At 30.3% G+C, this 26830-nt stretch overlaps 3 protein-coding genes and 1 long non-coding RNA gene across 10 annotated transcripts; 2 read left to right on the top strand and 2 right to left on the bottom strand.

The window, feature by feature from the left end:
- Positions 1-229: 229 nt before the first annotated feature.
- Positions 230-16404, bottom strand: LOC124428215 (myosin-VIIa). 5 transcript variants are annotated; one of them, XM_046972061.1, is made up of 28 exons: positions 15952-16404; positions 12651-12697; positions 9884-9997; positions 9659-9805; positions 9321-9505; positions 9068-9189; positions 8734-8990; positions 8440-8605; positions 8214-8344; positions 7728-8123; positions 7277-7657; positions 7019-7174; positions 6329-6922; positions 6048-6257; positions 5771-5968; positions 5480-5656; positions 4366-5406; positions 4053-4297; positions 3625-3985; positions 3425-3543; positions 2947-3343; positions 2671-2853; positions 2404-2605; positions 2155-2283; positions 1979-2075; positions 1773-1870; positions 1509-1678; positions 230-1419 (listed from the first exon to the last, which is right to left on the bottom strand). In XM_046972061.1, the coding sequence occupies exons 2-28, from the start codon at positions 12666-12668 to the stop codon at positions 1213-1215; spliced, it is 6501 nt and encodes a 2166-aa protein (XP_046828017.1). In that variant the 5' UTR covers positions 12669-12697; positions 15952-16404; the 3' UTR covers positions 230-1212. The 5 variants fall into 5 exon arrangements, 3 of the variants coding, with proteins under 3 accessions (XP_046828017.1, XP_046828018.1, XP_046828019.1); XM_046972062.1 differs by lacking the exon at positions 15952-16404 and adding an exon at positions 14691-14797; XM_046972063.1 differs by lacking the exon at positions 15952-16404 and adding an exon at positions 13269-13287.
- Positions 14850-17703, top strand: LOC124428220. Its single transcript, XR_006943112.1, has 2 exons — positions 14850-14988; positions 16398-17703. It is a non-coding gene; the product is annotated as an uncharacterized LOC124428220 (long non-coding RNA).
- Positions 17007-22589, bottom strand: LOC124428219 (WD repeat and FYVE domain-containing protein 2). The gene is made up of 8 exons (XM_046972070.1): positions 22448-22589; positions 21774-22065; positions 21263-21404; positions 20979-21184; positions 20640-20879; positions 20322-20460; positions 20040-20239; positions 17007-19963 (listed from the first exon to the last, which is right to left on the bottom strand). The coding sequence occupies exons 2-8, from the start codon at positions 21932-21934 to the stop codon at positions 19825-19827; spliced, it is 1227 nt and encodes a 408-aa protein (XP_046828026.1). The 5' UTR covers positions 21935-22065; positions 22448-22589; the 3' UTR covers positions 17007-19824.
- Positions 22590-22662: 73 nt separating this feature from the next.
- Positions 22663-26761, top strand: LOC124428216. 3 transcript variants are annotated; one of them, XM_046972066.1, is made up of 9 exons: positions 22663-22800; positions 23364-23598; positions 23697-23927; positions 24003-24103; positions 24173-24242; positions 24320-24490; positions 24549-25907; positions 25985-26211; positions 26335-26761. In XM_046972066.1, the coding sequence occupies exons 1-9, from the start codon at positions 22793-22795 to the stop codon at positions 26507-26509; spliced, it is 2577 nt and encodes an 858-aa protein (XP_046828022.1). In that variant the 5' UTR covers positions 22663-22792; the 3' UTR covers positions 26510-26761. The 3 variants fall into 3 exon arrangements, with proteins under 3 accessions (XP_046828022.1, XP_046828021.1, XP_046828020.1); XM_046972065.1 differs by lacking the exon at positions 22663-22800 and adding an exon at positions 22807-23031 and having other exon boundaries at positions 24003-24097; XM_046972064.1 differs by lacking the exon at positions 22663-22800 and adding an exon at positions 22807-23031.
- The last annotated feature ends 69 nt before the right edge of the window (positions 26762-26830 follow it).

Here is a 26830-nt window from a genome sequence, read left to right as displayed (position 1 = left end):
GATAAAGTTAACATATTAATTTAAGATCTAGTTTAAATAAATCTGGTTCATTAGGTTTGCAGAGTTGTCTTTATTTCTTGTTTTTAAAGTATATTTGAACGTAGTCGTCTCAAGGAGGAAATGAGATAACATCATCTTAAGAATGTCTTCCTGAAAAGATCTATTGTGAAGGGGAAACATGTATATGTTCCATGGGAACTTACTCACGATTAACACTTGTATCGCATAATTGAAGAATACGATTGTCTTTATTATTCACAATATATAAATGTGGATTAATAGTAATTATATTCTTGAATATCATCGGACGGATACAAGTTTAGATTCTCTCATACTATTTTCTTTTTTTTTTCCTTTTTTTTGTTTTATTATAACTTACGAATCAATATTGATAAACACTTTTAAAAATCATTTCGCAATATGTTCATATTCATAACTTACGTACAATAATATTTATTAACTTATTGTCGTTTTCTACGGTTTTATGTACTATTTAAATAATAAGAAAGATATCAGTTATATCGAAACCGAGTAATATATGCTTCAGCACAAAATTCTTTGATTATATTTAATATAGAGCAAAGTAATATTTTACAAAATTATATGAAAATCTTATTTGTAAATAAATCATATACAAAGCTTTTAGTTTATTATTTTGTATACACACGAACTTCTATTTCCTTTGTATTATCTGTGTAACAACTGTGCCGCTAATTGTAAATCGAATGGTAAGTATGAAAAAAATAAATTTGGCTGTTATATCTATTTATAATGCCACATGAATGTGTAGTGCCTGATATAACGAATTAACTAAAAATTATTCACTGGTATTTAACAATATCTCTATGACCTTGAAAAAATTAATACTATAATTAAATCACAAGTATAAAATTCAATATTAATTTTTAAAAAATGTAATAAAATAAAAATATATGTGGAACGATAATGGAATGTGTTCTTTTCATTATAAAAAAATATCATTTTAACGCTATTATATAGTATAAACAATCATAAACAACAATATTTTGAAATGGTCAAATTAAATTTGCGCTAAATTTACATACATTTTGCTTTACATTTTGAATTTCTTATGAAAAGTATCTCTTCTTCTTATTTAATCTCTCTAATATTATCTTCTATTACTTATATTTAAAAAATAGAAAAATGTACGGATTATTTTTTAATTGCTTTGGAGAACACGTAGCCATAAATCTATTTTATTCGTATTGTACGTTGCTTATTCATATTTGTGAGCATTAATGAAATATATGACGTTAACAGATCATCCATTTTATAACCAAGTGAAGTTTCACATAAAAGTTTAGAACCTCGTACCAAGTTCCCTATTGTCATATGAAAATAGGTATTACCAGATGACCAATTTGAGATTCTAGTAAAAGGATGTGTTATTAATATATCCTACAAAAAATTATGATGGTAATTAGAATCAAATTATGTTTATGTATATTATATTAGATTTGTAATATGAAAAATCTATGTTAAATTACCTTTGTTTGAGGATGTATAACGCTTACTCCATGTTTATTAATTGCAATTAAAAGTAATTCTGGATAATTTGGTTCTGTACTTTGCTTAACTTCAAAGAATGCAGATCCAAATGTTGGCCATCGATAAACTATTTTCAAAAATGTTATTTTTGCATCCTCTGGGCTCATTCCTATGTAAAAAATAATCATATTTAATAATAATAAAGAAATATTCAAAGCAGCAAATTATACGTTGATGTTATTACAAAAGTCGTTATGACTTACCAGCATCTTGATTATACGCAGCTATTATAGATCTTTTCCAGTCATTCGAATTTTGTATCTTTACTAAATCGCTTGGTATAAGTTCTCTCAACATTTGCCTATTTAAAATAAGTAATAACATTTATATTTTATAACAACAATTATTAGTTCGTACAAAATACTTTTAATAATATGAACAATTTGTACATAGTTTCATAAAAACTTACGGAATCGCTTGAAGTTCTTGCTTACTTTCTCCAAAACGTACTCTATATACCAATGCTGCTAATCTTGAAGCTTCTTCTTTAGTACACTTATGGTATCCTAAAAATTTTATGTATGTAAAAGTTCTAGAGGTAGAACAATCCATAATACTTATAAAATTGGTAATTTTAAGATGTACCTCTCAGTAACTTTGGAAGTTCTTGATGAAAATGAAATATAAGATCCGCATTTCTGTCTTTTCCAGGAACTGTATTTGTCCATAACTTTTTCATAAAAAATACTTGATACGTAAACTGAGGAGAAATACCTATAATATATATATGTATATATATATATATATATATATATATATATATATATATATATATATATAAAACTATAAATTCAATTTAATAACTATTTTAATCAGAAACAATCTGCTACCTACCATCCCGTGATGGTCTAGCTTTTTTAATCCAATCTGTTAGATGTCGCACAAAATCGAAAAAGAAATCACCTTCCGGTACTGAAATGACCTTATCTGCAATTTTTACAAATAAACTAAAACCTTCTGCCGAACGTAAATTAAGTCTTTGTGCAATATTCTGACAAAAATCCTTTGCTCTTGTAGATGAATCAACCTCAAACGCCTATATATAAGAGAAAAGATTATTTTATCATAGTAACTATATATGTATATATTAAATATCCTTACTTCATCAGTATCATCTGGGAAGTAGACTTTATGAAATATTTGTGTTGTTTTATGTTGAATAGCTTCTACTTCTACTTGATGTGGAGCATATTTTCGTTGACCATTACGTAAAGTCTTTTGAAGTCTTTGTAACGAATCTTGAGATATGGGATGTCGCCTCGTGCGTAAAAATAATGTTAATTCCTTTAATTAACAATACATAGATATGAATGAAATGCAAAGAATTTTAAAAAAAATTAATATTTACACAAATATAAGATCACATTAAAATCATACTTTAAGAAGACTTTGACTACAAGTAAAAAGTCCAGTAGCAAGCCACATTAACTCCCATCCTCGTTCTTCGCTCAATCTATTACAGTTATCCGTTAATTGCTTCATTATTTGACAATAAATCTCGTCTCTTAAAATTTCATTCTTTAAAGGACCGTCAAAAATAACATCGGTGTATTCGTTGCCAATTCGAGATCTTTTCGTTGGTAAATCACCCATATATTTCAAAACAGCATTGAAGGCAAAACATGCTTCTTCCGCAAGTTCTTCCTTAGATATTAATTTTTTCAAAAGTGGTTGCTTTATTGGTTCTCTCGAGTGATGCCATAATTCATCTGTATGACCTCTTCTCGCTGTTGTTAGAGTTAAAGCCTTCGACATTGTCCTCTTTGGCGGAGTTCTAAAACATATACATGATATTTAGAATGAAAATATTTTTATTTTAAATCTAATATTCATTTTTGCTGCAAAATATATCTACCGAAAATGATCAATGGCATATTCCATAAGAGTATGAGGTTTGTCTCGAGATTCAACTCCATTTATTTGTTGAGGATATAACCTACGGCCATTTTCAGTACTTTCTACGCTGAATAATGCCTATGTAAGATGAAATATTTTAATATTTAAAGCATTGCATAAATATTTCTATATATATATAGACAAATTAATGATATTTACCAATATATCATTTGGGGGCTTTGTAAGAGATGGTAGAACATAAACTGTCTCTACAGGAAAATCACCTTTTTCACCAGTCCTTTCACAAGTTCCAACACACCAAGCAGAGCTAAGAACATTTTCGCCAGTATTATCATCTTCCAAGATAATAAGATCTCCTTTTTGGAAATTTAAGAAAGACGATCCTTCACCAGGTGCTTTATAATCTTGCACTGCTATAACATGTTTACTACGTTTTTTTAAACCTTCTAAAAAGTATACAACCAAATCACGAATATCTTCTGCGTTAGGGCTCTGGAATGTAAACTCTTCTCCTCGCACCGTCGACAAACTGAATGTCTGTGTAAACATCTTGTTCGTTCTAAAAACAGTTTAGTAAATAGTTTCTGTTATTCTAAAAAAATTATTAAAGGCAGCAACATACATACTTTTGACTAGACACGGTGGTAATTTCAGGGAAGGACAATTCCAAAAGCACTTGTTCCTGATCATCAACAACGTAAACTCCAGTCCAATTGACAGCTATAATAACGTCGTTCTTAGGCAAATTTGGACCAGAATTTCTATAAGCTTCATAGAAGCGAGAAAAAAGTAAAGGCCACTTAAATTTTGCATAGCCTACTATATCCTCTTTAACACGTAAAACAGGTACCTTTTCTTTTAAATAGTAACTCTAAAAATATTAAAAGAATTGTAATTCTTAACCAACGTGATAATTTTAATTTAATACTTATATTTTACCTTTTTATATGCTTGTAGAACAAGATGTCCCCATCTATCAATGGCCTTATCGACACCAGCTAAACAATAATCTGGTATATAATTAGGTAGTAAGGTATATAATCTGTCTATATTCATATCTGTATGATACTCTATATAGTATTGTTGAGCTGCAATCATTGCCAAATCTTCTTCTTTGTCGCAGCGATATTCTCCGAATTTCACACCTCTAACTACTTGCTGATATATCAGATTTGTTGCTACTTGATCTTCTGTTGGTTCATGCCATGGTGCAAAGATTTCTTTCCGGAAAAACAATCTCCATGGCGCATTTCGTTCCTGTGCGCCCTGTTCCTTAGCATACTGTTCGCACTGAGAAATAGCATCCATAACATGATCACCACCGCTACCCAATGATGAAACTTTATCGAATAATGCGATATAAAGAGAGAATCCAAATTGATCCCTTAATGAAATTTTATCTGATAATTGATTGCACAATTCCCTAGCAGTAGTTGCTGAGTCGGCAAGAAGAGTTTTGGTATTTCCATCCATGAATGTAATAGGAAGCATAATTGGTTTTTTGGATTTTGTTGCCTGAAGTTCTAACCAACTTGGAGGCTGATTCCGAGTACCATTATTGAATGTTCTTTTGAGGCGATCTTCACAGTACGGAGCATAGCCTGGTGGCCCTTCTCTTATAAATGCACGAAGATAGTTTACAAATTTTTCAGATGGAGCAAAACAACCAACACAAAGGGACAGTAAAATCCAGCCACGAGCGTGCGATGATTTTGAAAGATTATTGGTTAATTGTTTGCAAATCTGACAATAAATTTCATCTCTTAATTCTGCTCTGAGTATTCCATGACCAATGATAAAATGTAGTTTCTCTAGATTTGAAGTTGGTCTTGCTTCCAACCAAGATTGATAGCTATCTGCTGTATATTCATCTTCTTGTAGTCTCCTTCTAACATCCTCTCCTAATTTATTCTTCCTTTTTAAGGTCAATGATACTAATTTATGCCTGATAGATCGTGGTTTCTGCTTTAAGAAGGATTCCTATCAAAGAATAATGTTCTTTAGTTTTTGAGCAAAATAGACATCTAAAATGAAACGTGTAATCAATACATACTGGATCCATGCCCATCATTTGTGCTTCCTGGAATTCTTTACTTCTAATGAAATTACGTCCAAGAGTAGCGGTTACTTTAGACATAACAGATGTTGTGTCTCTGTCCATTGTATGAAAACGTGGTTCCGGAAGATCACCGGTAAAACGAAGTATAGTAATCCATAAAGCTTGAGCAGCCTATAAAAGATAGCATTATATCTAAGATGAAGTATATAGTAAGATCGATAAAAATTTATATTTATCATGAACTAAATATTTTAAAAATAATTTTTTAAATACTGACGTACTAACCAGTTGGTCTCCTTGTGTATGTAGAGATAATAACGGATGTTTCAATGGTTTCCTAGAGTACTGATGTGTAATATTACCCTGGAAGTAAGTAGCTGCAAATTTTTGAAACTTAAATTCGGATAAGTCTTCCTCATCTTCTGAAGCAGTTTGAACCGGACTAATAATTTCTTGCTGATCAGCTTTAGGAGCTGGAAGATCCTGAAAATCCAAGTAATATATGCATTTTTATGTACATAACATAATTTAATAATGATAAAATATTAAATGAATAACTAACATTAAAAACAGATGTTTCCCTGGCTGGTGTTGGTGCTTCGCTACTAGAATCAGGTAAGAAATCAAACATCGCTTCGACTAATTTGCTATCATCAACTGGTTCATCTTGCTTCTTAGCTGCATCATTAATCAAATTTTTCTTGATTTCCATCCTACGCCTATCTTCAAGTTCCATTTCTATTTCTTTTCTTTCCAATTCTTGCATTCGTTCCTGCAAGATTATTTACACATTAAAAAACTGTGCAACTAATATTCTAATTAAACTTATGCTTTAATGCGCACCCTATAATTTTGTTCAGCAATTTCTTTAGCTCTTTTATTTCCTTGATCTTTTAGTTCACGTTCCTCTTTCTTCCGTAACCTTAACGCTTCAATATGTAATCTGTATTCATATTTAATCTTCTTATATCTTCTTTCTGCTATCAATCTTCTCACATGAGCTTGAATTTTAACAATGGCCCATAATTTTTTTCGAAACATTTTGCGTACCAAATGACCTCTAGCTCGTGCCTGAAGAGCTACTATATGTCCTCGCAAGTGTCTGAATCTATGAGACAGCACTCGTGATCTTATGAGAGCTTGTAATCTCATATAACCACTCTTCATACGTTTGTAACGCTGTCGTTGAGCGTAGCCTCTCCAATACTTTTGTATTATCATTGCTGCCGTTCGCATACGCATAAATCTTCTTCTGTAAACCCATCCACGTATATTGCGTTGTAATATCAAAATTTTTCGCGTCAAAACACGATCGCGTTCTTGCTCCAAAAATAAATCATGTGCATCCTTCAAGAATACTTTAGTGTGTCCTAATTGATAATCTGATCTTCCTAGAACTACATGGCAAATTTTTGAAGTAGCAGCTCGACAATCGACCTACCATAAGAACGTTTACTCAATAAAATATATTAATTTGGAAAAGCATATTGTAAATGAAATTCATTGTTAATGAAAATATTTTTGGTAATATACTTTATGCGCAGGAGGTACACCAGGTATAAGGAATCTATATCTTTCAACGAACTCATGAAAGGAATGCCTAATTGGATATCCTGCTCTGCGTATTCTAATTGTTTCCATCATTCCAGAGTATCTTAATTGTCGACAACATAATCCTCTATCAAACATCTAAAATAATGTCAAATGATAAAAATATCTTTTCAATGTTATAATACATTAATATTCTATATTATTTTTATAATATTTATAATATTTTGTATTGAGACTTACCATAGGTTTTTTATATTCATTAGGTTTAATACATCTTATAAAGAAAGGCTGACAGCTACATAACGTCTTCATAAGTGAATCTAATGATTTTTTGAATTGAGTTGACAAAGTCGGCGCTCTTTTTCTGGTTTCGGAACCCATGCCAATGTCCTCGATGAAACACGTTTGCAAAAACTTATTTGAAGATATATGAATGAGTTGTAATAAATCAGCGCTAAATGTATCCCTATTCTTTTCGAGAAAACTTCTAGTGTCATAGAAAACGACACCTGCGAAATGATTCAATCCAAATGAGGTATTGATATCCGATTTTGGTTTTAAGTAATTTCTGTGCGTTCCATGAGTCTTATGAATCTTTGCTAACATCGTTTGATCTGTACCCTGAAATCATATATAATAATATTATAGCATTAAGTTACAAACATATAACGATATATAGAGAAGTACATACTTTTGGAAACTTTGATTCTTCATCAATAAGTGCCATTATATTTAGTTGTTTAATAGCTATTAAATCTAGAGCATCTTGATTGTCGACGAATTCTATATGTTGCCAATTAATACCTTCATGATTATATTCCTCCTGTTCCAACTTAAAGATATGTTGTACAAAGAATTGCTGTAGATTTTCATTCGCATAATTAATGCAAAATTGCTCAAAGCTATTGTGATTAAAATTTTCAAAGCCAAATATATCAAGCACACCGATGGCACTACGTGAAGTATTCTTCGGTCTATAGATAGCTTCGTTAATTTTTTTAACGATATGTATAAATAATCGACCATATATTCCTTTAACAAAAGCATCTCTTATATCAACTGATTGTTCCCTTGATAACGTAGAAACCTGATCACAAGTTACATACAATTAATGATATAAAAATATTAATTAACATTCATAATTGAAAGTTCATAGCTACTGTACATGGATACTTACTACAGTCTCGCCGTGAGCAAATATTGTTTTTCGTGTAAGAGCATCTATCAAAGATTGTACTGGAACACCCAACAAATGAGCTACTCTCTGAACGTTTGTCTGTTCTGGTATTTCTGTTGCGTCCAAATTATCTATAAGTTATTCACAAATAGGAAATAAAACCATCCTAGCAAAACAAAAAGGAAAAAATAATACTTTAGGATTTTGTTAAATACTAAATTCATACCTACGACGGTAGCTCTGTATTTTATATTTCCCATATGTAACAAAGCTGCGAGGAGCTTTAAAACCTCCCATATTTCTGAATCAGTAAACAACAATACTTTCATGGCTGATCTTATATCAGCAAATTCAGCAGCATCATCTCTACCCTCGCACGTTATACTGCCTCCCTAAATATTAAAAACAGAATATTATTTAATTAATTTACATTTATAATCGTATGATTTTTTCGTGAAGTTATACTTAGAATCACATTTCCACAAAAAAAGAAAGAGAAAGAGAATATTTTCTTACTTACTCCCGTTAGATACCTGTACGATGAGGCATCATCAAGTTCTAACTTTTGCTTTTCTTCCTTCGATAATCCAGCCAACATACAATAAAAAACATGATAATTCCTTTCGTCTAAGCTTTGAGACACGATGCGAGATTTTTCCAAAAGGTATTGTTCAATTTTAGCGCCTTCTATTATACCATGCTCATTAAAATGGATGTCTATGTATTTACCAAAACGAGAGGAGTTATCGTTTCTCACAGTTTTAGCATTACCGAAGGCTACAGTGAAAATAAAATATTGGTGAAATACGTACTATTTATTTAATTTACCTCTGTATATATTTATTTGACAATACCTTCTAATATTGGATTTGCTTCTAAAATTTGTTGCTCTATCCAAGAGTGCTTACCACTGATCGCCGCTAAATATTGTAAAATTAATTTCGTACTCTCGGTCTTGCCCGCCCCGCTTTCGCCACTATACCAACATCGTAATTTTCAATCAATCCTTATTTTCAATATTAATTATTTACTTTTCATTTATGGCATCAATATACAAAAAAAAAGTAAATAATAAGTAAATGAATAAATAAACGTAAAGACCTATACCTAATTACTATACATTGATCTTGACCGTATCTGTTCATGTGTGCATAACTGTTATCACCGATAGCAAATATGTGAGGTGGAAGTTCTCCAATTTTACGATCCTTGTACAGCTTTATTTGTTCCGCGGTGTAAATAGGCAGTATCTGGTACGGATTAACGGCGACCAATATAGAGCCTGTGTAAGTCTGTAACACGTTTTTATTAATTTCGTTTTTTTTTTTTTTTTTTCTTTTCATTGAATACATCAAAAACATAAAAAATTAATTAAATGATTATCCCCGCAGAATATATTGACGTAGTAGTATGAAGAAAGATATAAAATAATATCAATTACTAACATAAATGAGATTCTCATTATAACGAATTAGTAAATTTCTCAAAATGCCGGCTTCATGGAGGTCTCCTAAACTGATCATATCTTCGACACCTTGCACAGACGTAGCGTGCATGGCCTTTATTCGTCTTTCCGGAGTCAGCCATTGTTCCTGTCAAAAATAAATATCCCTTTATGCCGTGAAACATAAGCGATCTTTAATGTAAATCGAATCAAACTCTAATCTCACCTTGTTATCGTCGTCCTTAACCTGGATTCGTCTACCTTCTGCCGAAATTACACGTGCTCCGATCGCAACGTCAAATTCTCTTCCAGATATTGGTTCGATCCATATATAATCCCCCTAAAAATAAAAAATAATTATTAAAATGTAAGGTGAACATATAATATACAATGAAAAAAAAAAAAAATAAATAAATAAAAAATAAATATCCGCCTATTAATTTTTAAATGCATACGTGTACATGACCGTGTCCATCTTTCTATCATACAGTATAAGTATAATCTACGATAGCTAGAATTAATTTTCTTATTCGTAAAGACATTACTATATGGGGAATGATAATGACAAGTGTGCTTATAAGAGGAAAACTAATTACGTTGCGTTGAACGCGGCAACTAACTATGTCTGCTTCTAATTCAAACAATTATGAATTGCGGATTATCATTGTTCTTGCCTTCCTATTAAAAGAAAGTGGATTGTTTTGTGCAAGGTTATCCGATAAAGTGTTTATCGCTACTCGTCGATCTTGCATTATGAATTACAAAACCTTCGATTCGTTTTTGATATCTTTTTCTCTTATCAAGACATTCCAATGCAATTTCAAACTAATTATTATCCCGAAAGTACACTGCTGGTAAAAGAAAAAGAAAAGCACGAAACATCGATAATAAATTTTTCTGATAGGTAAATGCTCTAATTTGATTTTAATAAACTGCACTATTTCACATAATTTAAGAGCAGTTAAACGTTTTAACGTGAATAAAAATATAAAATTTTCGATAATAATCGCACCAGCGGATTTTATTGCTTAGTTAGTAATAAGATACACAGGATGACCATTCTAAACAAAGTCTTAATATGGTAACACCATTCCCATAGATCTATGATCGACTATACCAAACGCTTTCCGGTTGTTCACCTCATCGGAAGAGCTCTTCCGGTCATCGATTTGAAATAATAATAACCAATTCGATTGGTTCCTTCATTCATTTTATTTTCTTTGCTATCTATAATGGCTCAATTTACTCGTCAAACGTGAGAATTTAATGAAAATTTTAAATTGTATTTTTATTATTGCTGTTTAATGTTCGTTTATATTTATAAAGAAATCAGTTTACGAACATTTGTGAACAGACTATGAACAGACCATTTTTCTTTCTAAAGAAGAAAGAAAAATTTCTTAAATTTTCGACGATATTTGTTTACTTTCGAAATAGAAAAATTGTTTATTTTAGTGAAACAATAACAAAAATAATAAGGAAATTATTCATAAGTTAATTGTCAGAGTCAATACAATAAATAAGACATTTTTCTCTTAAAAATCTCCAATGATAGAAAAAGAGAATTGTATCAATTTTTAATTCTTGCTTTTTACACGTCTTCAATGATTTATTTAAAATAAATAGAGAAAAACCGTAAAGTATAAATTCGAAGGTACAAATAAAAAGCACGTCCAGCAGACGATTCTCGTACCGTTATACGACAGCTAGATCGTTCGTGCGAAATACCAAGGTGTTGTACAGGGCATTCGCGCGGTAGTAAAGGACCGTTAACTATGCCTAATTAACCGATCGCGCGTCTCAACGTTTTTTATTTTCCAGAAAGAAAAATTCGAAACGGCTGCATAGATAGAAATTTTGTCCTTTACTTTAAAGCTCCTATCGAAAAGTTAATTCTACATTAGCGACAAAAAAGATTTTTTGAACACTACTTTAAAGTATTGTATAACTGCCGAATGAATTGATTCAAATTTTGTGGTGCTTCAACTATTCCTTTTTTCCCTCTTAAACTTCGAAATCATTAATCACAAAAAATTATTATAAGTATGTACAAAAAATGTATTTGCTATATCATTTTTTAATTGATTTCTTCTGTTTTATTTATCGAGAAATTGACATTATACATTATATATAATAAGATATATATTAGTGGGATCGGAAAGTAATGTCGCTTTCTTAAATTAAATTCAAACGAATAAATTTTTAACAAGTTTTTATTTTTAATCACAATCAAATATCGACATGCGCAGAAACGACATTACTTTCCGGTCCATCTAATAAATTTATATGTACACATTTATCTTACAGATAATTAGTATATATGCTCCTAGAGATACAAAGGGTTAAAAGATAAAAAAGGACACGATAAATGTAAACTTTCATTCGATTGCAAGGACCTTCTTATGTTCCATAGAAATTCTATTTCGATATAATCGCGGACGAAGACGACGTACATAATCGCTAATAAAACTAATCAATCAAGACGATTTATACTGTAACATGATGATATTATTATTATTGATCGATGAGACAGAAAATAACTTTTGATTTAAAATAAATCTAAAATAAATATATATATACGTATCAATCGATTGCCAAAGATGACATAAAAATATCGACTTTTGAATTAGAAAAAAAAAATAGAGAAATAAAAAAAGAAACATTCACGCGAATATCATAAAATCCTAAGACATTCTCACTCGTGACAAAGCCCTACTAACCGTCTTGAAGGAGAAAGACGATGAAAGCGGTAAAAAGTAACGCATCAGCAAGAAAACGCTCTCGCGGCGAATCACGAGTCAGAATCAGTCAGAATAGATAAAATCGATCGAGCTGAACTACACCTGTAATAGATATTATTTTCTATAACAAATAAAATCTTTAATATCCCTTAAAAACTCGATCCTTTATAATAATGATCTTGTTTCGATGATTTATAATTAGAAATAATTAAGTTAAATAATAAAAGAAAAAGAAAAAAAAGAACATCTTACCCGCGTGACGATGACCATCTCTTAAGTCGTGGTTGTCGGCACTCCACCTAAAGCAAGAAAATGTTTTCATCTTTTCATCGTTTTTCTGTTTTTTCGTTTTTCTTTTTTTTTTTTTTTTAATACTCATATATTCAACAACAACATCGCATAAACCACAGACTAAGAATATCAGAAGCATAAATACAGGTTATGCGATAAATTACAACGACCGTCTGCATTTTATTTCAAGGATGATGCTAAGGATGATACTTCGCCTACGCTCCACAATCGTCCTTCTATTCTAGGAACTTCTAGGAACTTCTAGGAACTTCTAGAAACTTCTATATGTCGCATCTATTCTTTTTCACAATCACCGAAGATAAGATTGATGTATGCGAATTTTAGAACATCAAGTAACATCAATTATTTAAAAAATAAATGTGTGTCCATTGGTAAAATCACATGGAATAATCAAATATCAAATGTTTAATTGTTAAAATCGATAATGTTAAATTGATAATCGACCAAACATATGAAACATGAACTCAATTATTAAGAAATTTTTATTAATTGCTAGTTTAAAAGTATATGCATATACGTAAAGCACGGTTAAAGTTAAGAAAAATCATTCTTGCATACGTCGACGTTGTCTGCTCGATCACCGTTACAGTAGAAGCAGCATAAACCTGTTTGTAAAAGTAGGTTAGGTAGTTTATGCTGCCAAGCCATACGGATCCGACAGGATCCACTAAGAATCCTCTCGATCCGATCGATCTTTTTCTTATCGATGGACGTCATCGATTTTCCCGAGAATTGTCACAAATTTCACAATTCTAAAGTACGGAATAAGCAAGACAACACTTATCGGACCGTGGAAATGTAATACAAATGGAATCGTATTCATCAAATGAGAAGAAATATCACACTCCATTCATTTCTAAAAGATCGTTATATAATGATGAAATATCAAATTTAGGTTCAAATGGTTCCACAACAATGAATGCATTCATGTTAAACGCTAAAAAGACGGGGCAATATTGAACCTGGAAGGTTTATTTCAATCATGTATCGTATGAGATCATTTGAACTAACAATCTTATTTATATAGATAAACAAATTAGACATTATTTAATTAATTATTTTTTCTGGACTTTGGATAAATTGATTATTTAATATTTTCATTCAAAGTGACATACATAAATCTCATCGTAAATAACAATGATAATAGAGATGATAATAGAGATCGAACGTGTTTTATTACGCATCGCTGATGATTTCGAAAGAGATAACTTGATTATTTCTCGAATCTTCGAATCGATTCAATGTCAAATTCTTAATTCTTAATTCAATTTCTCGATTTATCATAAGTGGGTTATTCGGCATCTGTGTTTATACACCGAGTTCAAATATCCCCGTGACACATTCAAAGTATGTCTCGTTGTTACGTTCATATTTCGCGCTTTTCCGTAAACTTTTACTGCCGCCGGCTGTTATGCTTTCTCTTGAACTATCCCTTCGAATGAATTTTATTATATATAAACAAAAAACAACGGATATGCAAATATAAATAAATTAACGTATTTCGTATATAAATTTTACAAAGCGTTCGTCATAAGAGTTTATTTCTATGTACGATATCTGACACGCACATCTTTATCGCAGTACGTTTATATTCTACCTTTCCGTAACTGATACATATATACATGCACACGATAATGCACACATGTAGGTTATTATAATAATATATTATATATTATTAGCACAAAGAGCTACAGTTTCACTATGAACTTGAAGTAAGGAACGTATAGAAGAGTCGCAGTCATTGACTTTGAAAATATCTAGTGAGCGGTCAGTGGCGTAGTACCGTGTGCAAGAGACTTTAACGGGCGATCAAACAACGACGCGTGACCAGGAAGACACGTTCCGACGAAATTTCGACTCTTTCGTATGACCTGAATCGCGTGTATATCTTCATTGTAATAAACCATACTTATTTTCATTTTACATTCAGTTGAAAATAATTAACCTCAAATTCATAAATTATTTCTCTTTCGTACATACGTGTCATCGAAAATGGCCGCCATTACAATCTCCAGCATAACGACAGGCCGAAAAAAGTTATTTAAAACCAGATGAAAATAGAATTTATGTTAATTCTTTGCACACTCACGATTCGAGATGATACAACGTACATGTATATATGTCATACATTCGCATCTCTTCATGAACAGATTTCCTATTTTTTTCTTCTTCCATTTTAACTTAAATAAAATAAAAGTTTCGCGCTTTCCGTATAAATAGGAACTATCGAACGACCGATCGGAAAGCAATGCGAAGATCGTGTATCATCGATTAATCGGTAAGTGACGTCATGCTAGGGGAAAAAATGAAATCACGAGGAATGAACGCACATTTGAACGAATGAGTTTCGAACGCCTATATCTCTACAATTAAACCTCTCTCTCTCTCTCTTTCCCTCTTTCTCTCTATAACGTATTACCGTACATACACATACGTGCATATATACACAGGAACTCTCAGTAATTAAGCGTCGAATAGATGTTAATAAGAACACCGATTATCACGTTCAATCGTCTTAAAAAAATATGTAAGAATCAAACCTTTGGTAAGCGTTTTTATTCTAAAGAAAAAAATGTTTGATTTGTTATTAATAGAATTTTCATTCATAAAGAATCTTAATCTGTAAAAATTGAGCAATGATAAAGATTACTGATCAATTCTTAAAGAATTTGTTTCTCTCTTATATGCATGCAGGAAAATATGAAAAAATTATAACATGATGTATTCTTTTTCACAAAAAAATCAACAAAAATTAACTTCCACATAAAATCGGCTTTCGTTCATCATAGATTGTAAAAAGATGCAAAAATAACAGATAAGCTAAAAAAGGAAGAAAGAGAGGAAGACTCATCATATCGCCATAGATCTTCGTTCGATTCCTTTCTTAAGGACGGACAGGTTAGCACGAAAGATCTAAGAGACATGCGTGCCGACTGCTTATATAAATTTCATATTTAAATTTATACGGACAATGTGTAATTCCTCGAAGGTCTGAACTGTTGCATTTAATATGTTCGAATTCTTCGCTCCGCATCATGAACGTGGCTATTTTTTTCCTCGTACATACGTGGCGGTGAAGTGTACAAAGAAGTGAGAACGAAGAGTGAAAAAGAGAGAAATAGATAGAGAGATATAGAGATAGAGATAGAGATAGAGATAGAGAGAAAGAGAGAAAGAGAAAGAAAGAAAGAGAATCATCAAAGTTAGGTTTCGCGTATTATATTCGACGTAAGTTAATTACCTTGCGCGAGTAACGATAAGCACGACGAAAGCGGGTCTCTGCTAGAAGTCGTTGGTGCGCTCCATTAAACTGCACTGCACTGCACTTTACATGGGCCGGCGCGAAGCTCGTTTTTCATATCCGAACGAAACTCGATCGGTAGAACACCGGCTATGAACGTGCGCGCGAGAACAGCTCGCTTTTCTTGTTTTTTTTTTATGCGACAAGTTAATGTGCGTTGAGTAGAGAAGAAAAAGAACCGTAAAGAATGGATGACGCGCGCGCGAGAATGAGAGAGAAGAAAGGAGAGAGAGAGAGAGAGAGAGAGAGAGAGAGAGAGAGAGAGAGAGAGAGAGGGAGAGAGAGGGAAGGAGGGAGAAAGAGAGAAAGAGAAAACCGTGAAAAAGAATTAATGATATACGGGAAAGAAGTAATGATCACAAATGTCCGAAAAACATACGTTTTAGAAACGTACAATTGAGAAGACGATACTACGACGATGATGAGAACAACGGAGACAGCCGTGGCTCGTTCCGGAGGATAGGCCACGGTGCTTCTGACCGGCACGTTAAACAACGCGATCACTCTCGGCTACCTTCGGCACGGTTCGGGCGTAGCCAGGTGGAAGTCGGATTATGGAGATGGAAAAGTAGCAGCGGTATCTATGATCGTACGTCGGTGTATAATCGTATGGCATGCGTCTACAAAGGGTCAAATTATTCACGACTTTGTCGTCTCCTACCCCGTTTTATTTTCTTAAATTTTATTTTTGATTTTTTTGGCACGCTTTCGGAACAACACATTTGTACGTTGTTACACATCGTTTTTCTGTATGAAGTATCTCTTTTTATTACGTTTTCACTTTACTTTAAAGAATTTTGATGATAATTAGGAATACGGAGTTTCAAACGTTTATAGTCTGTCTATCATTGATATTTTACAAAGAATTTTACAAAGAACTTACGATTACCTTTATGCGTTATCTTTGTTTTATATTTAAGAATACAAATTATCAACAATTAAACGATAAAGAAGATTTGAATCATATGCCAATGAAAATAATAAACGACGTATCATTAATGTTGAAAATATATTTTTTACTTCGTTTATGATCAGTTTGTATCAATTTATATACGATTGGATGTATACACATATTTTTGTTCTTTCTTTACAGCTATATATCTTATAATATACATACTAATGCATAAAGTTGATGGTGAAATACAGTGATCGCTTTACCGGAAATGTTTATCATTTAACATTCGTTCAACGTAATATGAAATGTGTCTTTATGTAACGAGAACAATTTTGACAATGAATTCAGATAGTATACATTTTGCTAGTAATAATTGTCATTTTCTCAAACGATTAAAATTTTAATAAAATATTTTATCTAGGGACGTAACAGTAATGAAATTTTCACCAAAGAATTGTATAATAAACATTTTCTTTTAAAATTATCTTACGAATGTACATTTCTTATGTATAATACTTTTGAAAACTTTGTAGATAATACTTATTATACAGCGCATTTTCATTGTAAATAAGATAATTACATTAATCAAGTAACAGCACTTTTTTTATAATAAGAAGCACGTACAACTTATTGTAATAGTATATATTCTTCGTTGGCATACAAAATATTTATGATAGCATGTAAAGATACTATATATGACCTCAACAAAACGAGTACAATTGTATCTTTTAACGTAGTTTGATTGAACTGTAAGATACAATCGAATTTGAAAAATATAAAAAATGAAGAAAATATGATATAACAAAATTTTTAATATTCCTTTATAACAGAGTAACATTATACTTCTCATTATAACCATTTATACTCAAATTTCGATATGAAAGTCAGTAGTCCCTATTTTGTAATTTAGTGTAATGATGCTTTTTTACTTTCAGGTACAAGACAATCATATAGATTATTTATAAACAATCAATTACAGGGAAAATTTTATAAAAGATATAATGTAATGATATAACATACATTTAATGTTGACATGAATGCTCAATTTTAACATTTTTGTTATTTTTTTGACATATTTTTTATTATTACAATTTTTGCATCACAATTTATGACAACTAGTTTTATGGAAGCACAAGAAGACTATTGTATTTATAATTTTAAGTTTCAGAAACTAGAATGAATTTCGGAAGGACATGATGCCAATAAAATTGGATCTTTCATATAAAAGGAAGAATAAATTTTTCTTCTTAATTTTGTTTATCTTCCATGTTGAAATAAGTGAATTTATGACTACAAGATGAAAAGACAAAGGAAGGCAGACATGATCAGAAAAGGAGAAAGCCATTTAAAAATAAATAAAAGATTGTTACAAAATAGTCGTGTCCATGAAAAGCAAAAATTCTTATAAAAACTATTAGTTACATAAATGAACATTAAAAAGACTCAACATAATTTATTTTTAAACATATTTTGCTTTAAAACTTTTTGAAAAAATCTATTTGGTTAACAAAATTATTGATATTTCGTATCCAATTTTAATAGATAAAAATTTTTTTTTATATTTTTTATCATAGCATTCTTGTTTAACATATCTTTGTTTGTATATGTTTAGTAAGAATAATATAACAATAATATATAGCTATAAGTCATAAAATTAATGTATAAGACGACTAGGACTTATAAAAATTATTATATGATGATATCATAAGACTTCTGACTTCACATACATTATATCTAGTAAATTATATGTATGTATATGTCTGTATGATTATATGTTTATAATTATATAATTATTACAATTATATGCATAAAATTAAATATTTCATATAATTAGGACCTACAGAAAACGCAAATTATAACTTATTTTCTATCATTTTTTAAAGGTTTGTAAATCATGAATTTTTTGTGATATACTTATAGCTATTTAAAACAATTTTTACTATGTAATTAAACAATTAATTAGAATCAAAGTAAAACATAAGATATTAATATCTTTTATCCTCATAGAATATACATAATATATTATTAAAACCGATCAATTAAAAGCATAATAAAGTGAATGTTATGTTATGCAATGCTATAAGTATTCTATTGCATACATACATATAGTATGTGTTATCTTGAAACAATTAAACAGTACGAATAAACTAGATATCTTTATAAAGATTTTAACAGTAACTGTATATAATGTATCAACGATAAAGATAATTACAGATGTATAACGTCAGCAATCAGCACCAAAATAATTAACTGAAATAACTTTAATTTAATTAAAAAGTACCTATGTATAATATAGCCAGATTATAGTTTATATGTAAACACTGCTGGATGTACCTTGCAAAGGTTTGATTATGAAAATATTTAAGAGTTGTAAGATTTATATTAGTAGTCTCCCTTTCTGTTTATTTGTCTGTCTCTCCTCACTCTTTTCTTTTCTATTTTGGTTGTTCCATGTACCTCAGCATTATATTATACCTCAGGTATTAAAGTACTTTTTCTTGAAAGTAATATTATCGTTATCCCAAAAATAGATAGATCGCTTTTAACTTTAGTCTTTTTTTTTCCAATTGATTGTGTTGGGTCTACTGTATATGAGAAAATATATTCACATCTATTGCTGCTTGTTTTATAAATATACAAGGAATATATGAGTATTTGGTGCAAAGAAGTATCGATGACTTAAACTTTTGAAACCTATAATTACAATTCTACTTTGTGTTTTCATGCTCGCAATATTATTTCGTTATTCCCACAAAGAACATTTTGCATTACACAAAGTATATCTGAATTTGTAATTAGAAATAATTATATAATCACAAAAATACGCTCTGGATAGCACATTTTTCCATTTAAACGTGATAACAGTTTTTCGTGTCATATAATTTGATTTATTTAGAAAAGCAGATATACTTGCAAGTTCACTGAAGCAGTGCAGAAATATCCCATATTTTAATTAAGCGATCTTGCCCAATAGTTAGTAATCTTCGACGTGGAGCATCTAAATCCATTCCAATAATACTATGTTTTGCATCATGAAATGATGCAAGAGATGTTTGGCTATACAAAAAAATATATAAGTTAGTTATAATGGTATTTACATAATTAGTATCTACATAATACCACTAATACTTACTTGGCAGCTTTAAGTTGAATATGGCATGGATCACACACTCGAACTTCGAACTCAAATCCCATAGATGGGATCGGTGTTCTTTGAGAAGTGCAACGAGCACACAAAGCACGGCCACAATGACGACAATGATGTTGCCTTAAGCCTATTTGACGCTGATCCATCATAGCTTTTATATTCCAGAAAAATGGCCTATCACAGGCCTGTATATGACAAAAATTCTAGATGTAATCTATGATCATATAAATTTAAGGATCATATAGCTTAAATAATTTATAGGCATACTTGACATGTATCAGATTCAACCCAAGGTGCTGTTTCTCTCCTATTTGTAGCCATATCCCAACAAACAATCACTGCATCTTCTCCCCCAGATAGTAATACACGTTCTGTACTTGCATAGCAAAGTGCTGTTACTTTGTTACTGAAATATTTACATTTTCATATATAGAAGACATTTACAAAAAAGGAAAAGAAGAGAGTATAAATTAAATTTTATACATTGTAAAATAAATGCTACATTTTAGGACAACATATAAAATGTATTATCATAAAACTATTTATAATTGTTCTATCTTATATATTAGAGTTACTTTAGCTTACTGATGGCCTTGAAGTTCATATGCTGTGCCTTGACGTCCTCCAATATCCCACACTATAATACTTTGATCAAAACTGCCAGAAAATAGAAGTTGCTTCTCAGAATCCCATGCTAAAGTATGAATACTCCCTGTATGGGCTTTCAACATGGTAATGAAAGTAACACCATTAGTATCCAATTTTAACATTGCTATTTGTCCAGAATAATCTCCCACAAAAGCGTGTTTAGATTGTGCATCAAATCTGAATTAGTTAAGCTAATATATAAATGTAAATGTTTATTATATAAAATATGATATTTTTTACATTAAAACATATACAAAAAAATTGAAGAAAGGATACTGTAGAGCAGTATACCATGCATCCGTTTGATATGATCCTAATTTTCTTCCAGTAGTGGAACAATGTAATTGAAATAATTTATCACGGCCTATGCTCAATACCCATTCGCAATTTGGTGCATATATAACTCCAGAAACTCTTGCTTGATGTGCTAAATATTCTCGCATACCAGTCATACGATTATAATCTTGTTCCAAAACAAATTCCTAAAATTATGAATTTTATGAAGCATAAAATATTAATTCTTAAAAAGACATTCCTTAAATCTATTTAGTATCACATACATTTATATTTCCATTTTCAAGTCCAACAAATAATTGTCGTGTTTCTACGCAGTAATGCATAGAAGTTGCGCCAACAGCCATGTATTGGCAAACGCTTGGCCAATAATGACCAGAATCTCGTTTTAGCCATACTCTGACAGTTCTGTGAAAACAATAAACTTATTTCATCTATATAAGTTTATCTAAAAATGATAAAAACCATGCAAAAAAATCTATAAATATAATGCAAAATAAGTCTTCTAATTAAAAAATGAAGATCAAATAAATTAATAATATGATTAACATAAAATGTTGCATGATATTAAGCATATAAAATAATTAATGAAGATTTAAATAATTGAATTTCTAGGTATTAACCGATAATTATGAATTTTATTATCAAGCGACACCAATTTAATCTACAAATACAAAAGAATATGATGAAAGAAAACCAATATGAGAACTAATTAAATCAACCATATTATAAGGATAGATAAGTTGCCAGTTTGTAGAGTACATAAGCGTCACATACCTGTCATCGCAAACGCTAATTACACCGTCTTCCCGCGGGATGATAATAGCCGCGTTAACGTCGTCATTACAGCCTTCTAATTTCGACAAAAGTATCGGCTTACGACTAGAACTAAACTTATCATGATTCCCTCCGGGTGCGGGTTTTATTTCTGCTGCCATTTCAAAATCAAAGTAGTAACCTTATAAATGCGAATGTCATTTGACAGTTGCCGGACTTCGACGTTATTCACAATTTATGAATCGTCATAAAGTTGTAAGATAAAATTCGAAGCTGTATGATGCCAGAGACCCTGCCGGTGTATTTTAGAAGAATACAGTATATTTTAGAACAGCGCCCTATGGTAAAATGGATTACGTTCTAATCGACAATGATTTCCATTCACAGGCGGGGAATTTAAAAAATTATCCAAACTAATCCTATTTAATGCCTTAAAATGTTTGTTACGATGGTTTACGATAATTTTGTTGCTCTTTTGTTTTATTTTTCGTTATAAAGTAAATAAGATATAAACTCATATCTATTTTTTTATAGGAACAAATACGAATGAAGGATACAAATTTAAACATTTGTTATTGTTCAATATCAAGATACACCAACAATATCTTTTTCCTTATTCGAGGATAAATTTTTACCTTCCACCACCTGCTCGCACCTATGTGAGATTATATTACCGCAGCAACAAAACTAATCAAGGATTGCCATTATTTGCCAAGATCCGGACAGGATCGTTTGGAATGGCGGCAAAGAACTTGTTCTGTTTAGTTCACTTCAACTTATAATAAGTAGTGATCAGTAGTTATTATCATGACTCGTTTTTTCGCTTACGTAACTATATATTACATTCCTATCAAGGTGAATTTTTTATATCGGCCATATCAGTCTGCATCGTGGTGAACTTCGAAAAGATTAATCGTATGAGGATCAACACGAAAGTGAAGTAGAGATATAAAAAGGAATATAAGATATTAGTTTGACAGTTACGATCGAACCGCCCGAACGAAACGTAAACAATCACCATGGCAAAGTATGAGAAGATTGCGTAATCGTAGTATTATCTAATTATAGTATTGCAAGACTAATTTTAATTCAATGATAATGGTTTGCTCATTTTTGACATGCTGTTGTGAATGAATGGATTTATATGTATATGTGTACATATGTACATTTTAAATTCATGGATTTATTATTTTTCTCTGATAATGTCTCTCTTTAAATCTTTAATATTTGTTAAAGAAAATGGTGACTTTAAACTTGTGTGAGTCTTTCTATATTTACTGACATCTCAAATTTATTAGATGGTGATATCTTTACTGATAAATCGCAAGCATATAATATTTGATGTAATAAAATAATACATTAATTTAGATTCTTGTTTTTATATATTAGCATCGTATGTATATAATAAAAAATATTAACATTTGCTACGTAGTTTAATGATATATGTACTTGTATAAAATTTCTAAACATTCTATTTAAAATACATTCTAATCATTTTTATTATACAAATAAAACAATACTTATTTTTAAGGATTAAAATTTTACAACAATTGTAAATTTGTCTTAAAATTTACAAGCCACTATTTGTAGGGAAATGATGATAGTGTTTGTCTTTGACACGTCAAGATGTTGTAAAGAAGAAGATGATCCTGCAGAAGCAGTTATGTACTTCCATCCTGCATGGGTGTCACCTACTCAAAGACTTGCTTTAGCAGGCCAATTGATGGGTGTTAATCAGTTCTTAGCAACATCATTTTCTCCACCACATTCAATTTCTCTGCAAGGTGGAAAATTTGTCTTCAAAAAGTTTGGTCAATATATACTTGTAAGTAATTTTTAATTTATGTTTTCATTTTATCAACACTTACTAGAATAAAGTATTCTTAGACTTTGTGAAGTTTAACAATTTATTAATAATTCCAGGCAGTAGGAACAGACAGAAATATACATGATTGGGTTTTAGAAAGAAGAGCAAATACCTTGGAATCAATATTGAAATTTTTTCATTGCGATCTTGTAAAAATATCAGAATCTTTTAACAATGATAGAAACAAATTTACTGAGAAGCTATATCAAATGTTCGAAACTTACTTACCAATTCTTCAATACAGTGCCAATTTATTTTCTAATATTCCTGTTATTAAACTTCCAAAGGTTGATACAAATTCAAATTATATAGAATATGTTTTGAAACAATGTAAATCAAATATAAATATTTTATACTTATAGAGTGCCAGTAATATATTTTTGGAAGCAATACAAATTCTGCAATATTGTCAAGAAACAAATGGAATTATGGGTGGTGCTCTATTTTATAATAACAAGTATAGGAAAGCATAAAATATTATTTTATAATAGAAATTATCAAAATAATAATTGTGTTAATATCATTATTCCAGGGTAGTTGCAACACAATTAAGTGCAGATTTAACTAAACAAATTGTTATAATGGATCCATATAGAGTAAAGGTATAATGCTCTTTAAAGCATTTATATATATTAATATTTATATTACAAGCAGACTAACAATATTTTGGAACTATTAGGCACCAGCAGAGAGAGTAGATACAGAATTTCATTTGCCCGTGGGAGTTCAACTATTACGAGTATACATACAAGAAAAACAATACATTAAATTAGTACAGGAAGCAAATAATGAACGTTATTTTAATTCGTATTTAGATTCCATGGCACAGAAATTTTCTTCTCAAAAAAAGGTACAATTAGGTTTAAATGTGTTCTTATTTATATATTTTAATATATATGTATTTACAGATCATGCGTAAGAACAGTATGAAAGAACCACATATATCTGGAACAAAACGCGACACATCACGAATTTTTACAGTACCTGAAGAAGGGGAGTTAGAACCAATGCACTGTAATAATAGTGCGACTAGTATTTCTTCTCTTCCTATTACTGCATATAGTTCACCAGTGAAGCGTAAACAAGAGTATAAAATAGAACCATATGAATATACGAATCCACAAACACCAAGCGTTTGTTCTACACCTCTTAAAGATGTAAATAGAGTTCTACATGGATCAGCAGTTTTAATATGCAATATGAATGATAGTGCAGATATTTCAAAAGAAAAAGAAATAAAAGAATTAAAAGAAATAAAAAAAAATATGGATGATATTCCAGACGTTGTCAAAGAAGCACTTCGTTGTAAACATTTAAATAAACTAAGGAATCCTTCTATTAGAAGAAAGTCATGGAGAAGCAAAGACTTAATCAAAAGAAGTTTAAGCACATCTGATTTAGAAGCTTCTTTAGATAAGATTTCTCCTGATATTCCACTTAGAACATATACATTAGGATTACCAAAGTTAAATAAAAATGTGCATATTAATTATGACATTGACATGTTACCAAATAAATTGTCAGAGAATAACGTTTTTCATACAATAACTGATCCATGTTATCCAGTTTTTCGTTCTGATGGATTACCTGTTTCACAGGCACTATATGAACAATATATAGCTTCACATTATGAGGAACTTAAAGATGATAATACTAATAATTATATTGACAATCGTTTTCTTAATTTATCTGATTCATTGAATAAACCGTCTAAAGCTAATAATGAAAGTGCTGCTGGAGATGTAAAGGAAAATGAAACTGCTGCATCTTTTAATATAGAACTTGATAACAAAAGTAAACAAGAATCTAATAGAAAAGCCATGAGTTTACCTTTGAAACCATTAAATATTTTGGATAATGATGACAAATGTAAATCAGAACCTGAATGTTATAACGAATATAATTTATTGCAAAAAAGAAAACTAGAAGGTTTACAATTAACACCTCTTATGTCTAAATTGACTTTACTTGCTGATGAACGAACCAGTGGTTTTTGCAGTAAAGAAACAACACCTAGTGAATTTCGTGATATATTTGGATTTTCTGCTGCAACGAATCAATTATTAAAACAGAAATTAGAAGCAGTAAGTAAAGAAACAAATAAAGAGAATGAAAGTAAACTGAATGAAAGTGAATGCATCAGTGCTACTAAAGATGAAAGTAATATAGTACAAATTGAATTATTTCTATGTGGACATCAAAATATGGTCTTGGTTTTATTAATGGAAAATGGAACTGCTAACAATCCAGATTTAATACATTCTCTTGTAAGTCACTTCTTATATATTCATAAATTATATTAATTGATATTACGCTTATTAATATTTAATTATTTCTGTTATAGTGGCAGACTTGTATCAAAACACTTGGCAGACTTGAATCTCAATTGCAACAATGTTTAGATCCTCTTCCATCAAATGAAAATAAAGAGTTATACAGCATTTTGAGTGTTGATGCAGAGTGGGATACAATACATCGTTCCGGACTTTGGGGAGTTACAGAATTGGATATAGTATCATGTCTTCATGATAGATTCAAACAAGCCAGTAATCTTACTGACGTTATTGTTCGGTGAGTTTAAGTAATTTTTAAGTTTTTAAATTAATTTTTAAGGTTTTTTTATTAATAAAAAAGTATATAGGAAAGCAAAAAAAGCAAAAAAATTGTGACATATAGAGTATATATATTATATAGGACTGAAGATGCTGTTGTTTATGGTAATCAATGTGGACAGATAGAAGTATTTTATCAGCAAGCAGTAGCTCCAAATATATCAGGAGGTCTTCCAACACCAGCAGATTTAATGGGAATTATATCTTTAAAAGCTAAACGTAGACTTGAAAGAGATCATGGAATTGTATTACTATAAAGTTAAATTGTTTTAGCAAATTTATGATTTTTAAAGTGATATATAAATTTAGTTCTCTATTTATTAACATTAAATAGAGCCCTCCAAAATGATTTTATTAAGTATTATATGTACATAGATTTTTTAAGGTAAATTATTATAAGTAAATTTATATATTGAGTCATTGACATATCTGAAGCCTAGCTTATTCGTACAGGAATGTAATAAGTGATCTATAATAATAATATTATTGCTGCTTATTGTTTATAATTACGTACGGGCCATTTTTATATTTTGTGAAAAAAAAATTTAACAATGATGTTTCTCGCTTACAAAAAGTAC

This window comes from Vespa crabro, chromosome 11, assembly GCF_910589235.1.
Source record: "Vespa crabro chromosome 11, iyVesCrab1.2, whole genome shotgun sequence".
Classification (NCBI taxonomy): domain Eukaryota; kingdom Metazoa; phylum Arthropoda; class Insecta; order Hymenoptera; family Vespidae; genus Vespa; species Vespa crabro.
The sequence above is the reverse complement of the archived record's forward strand: the minus strand, read 5'-3'. Positions and strand labels throughout refer to the sequence as shown.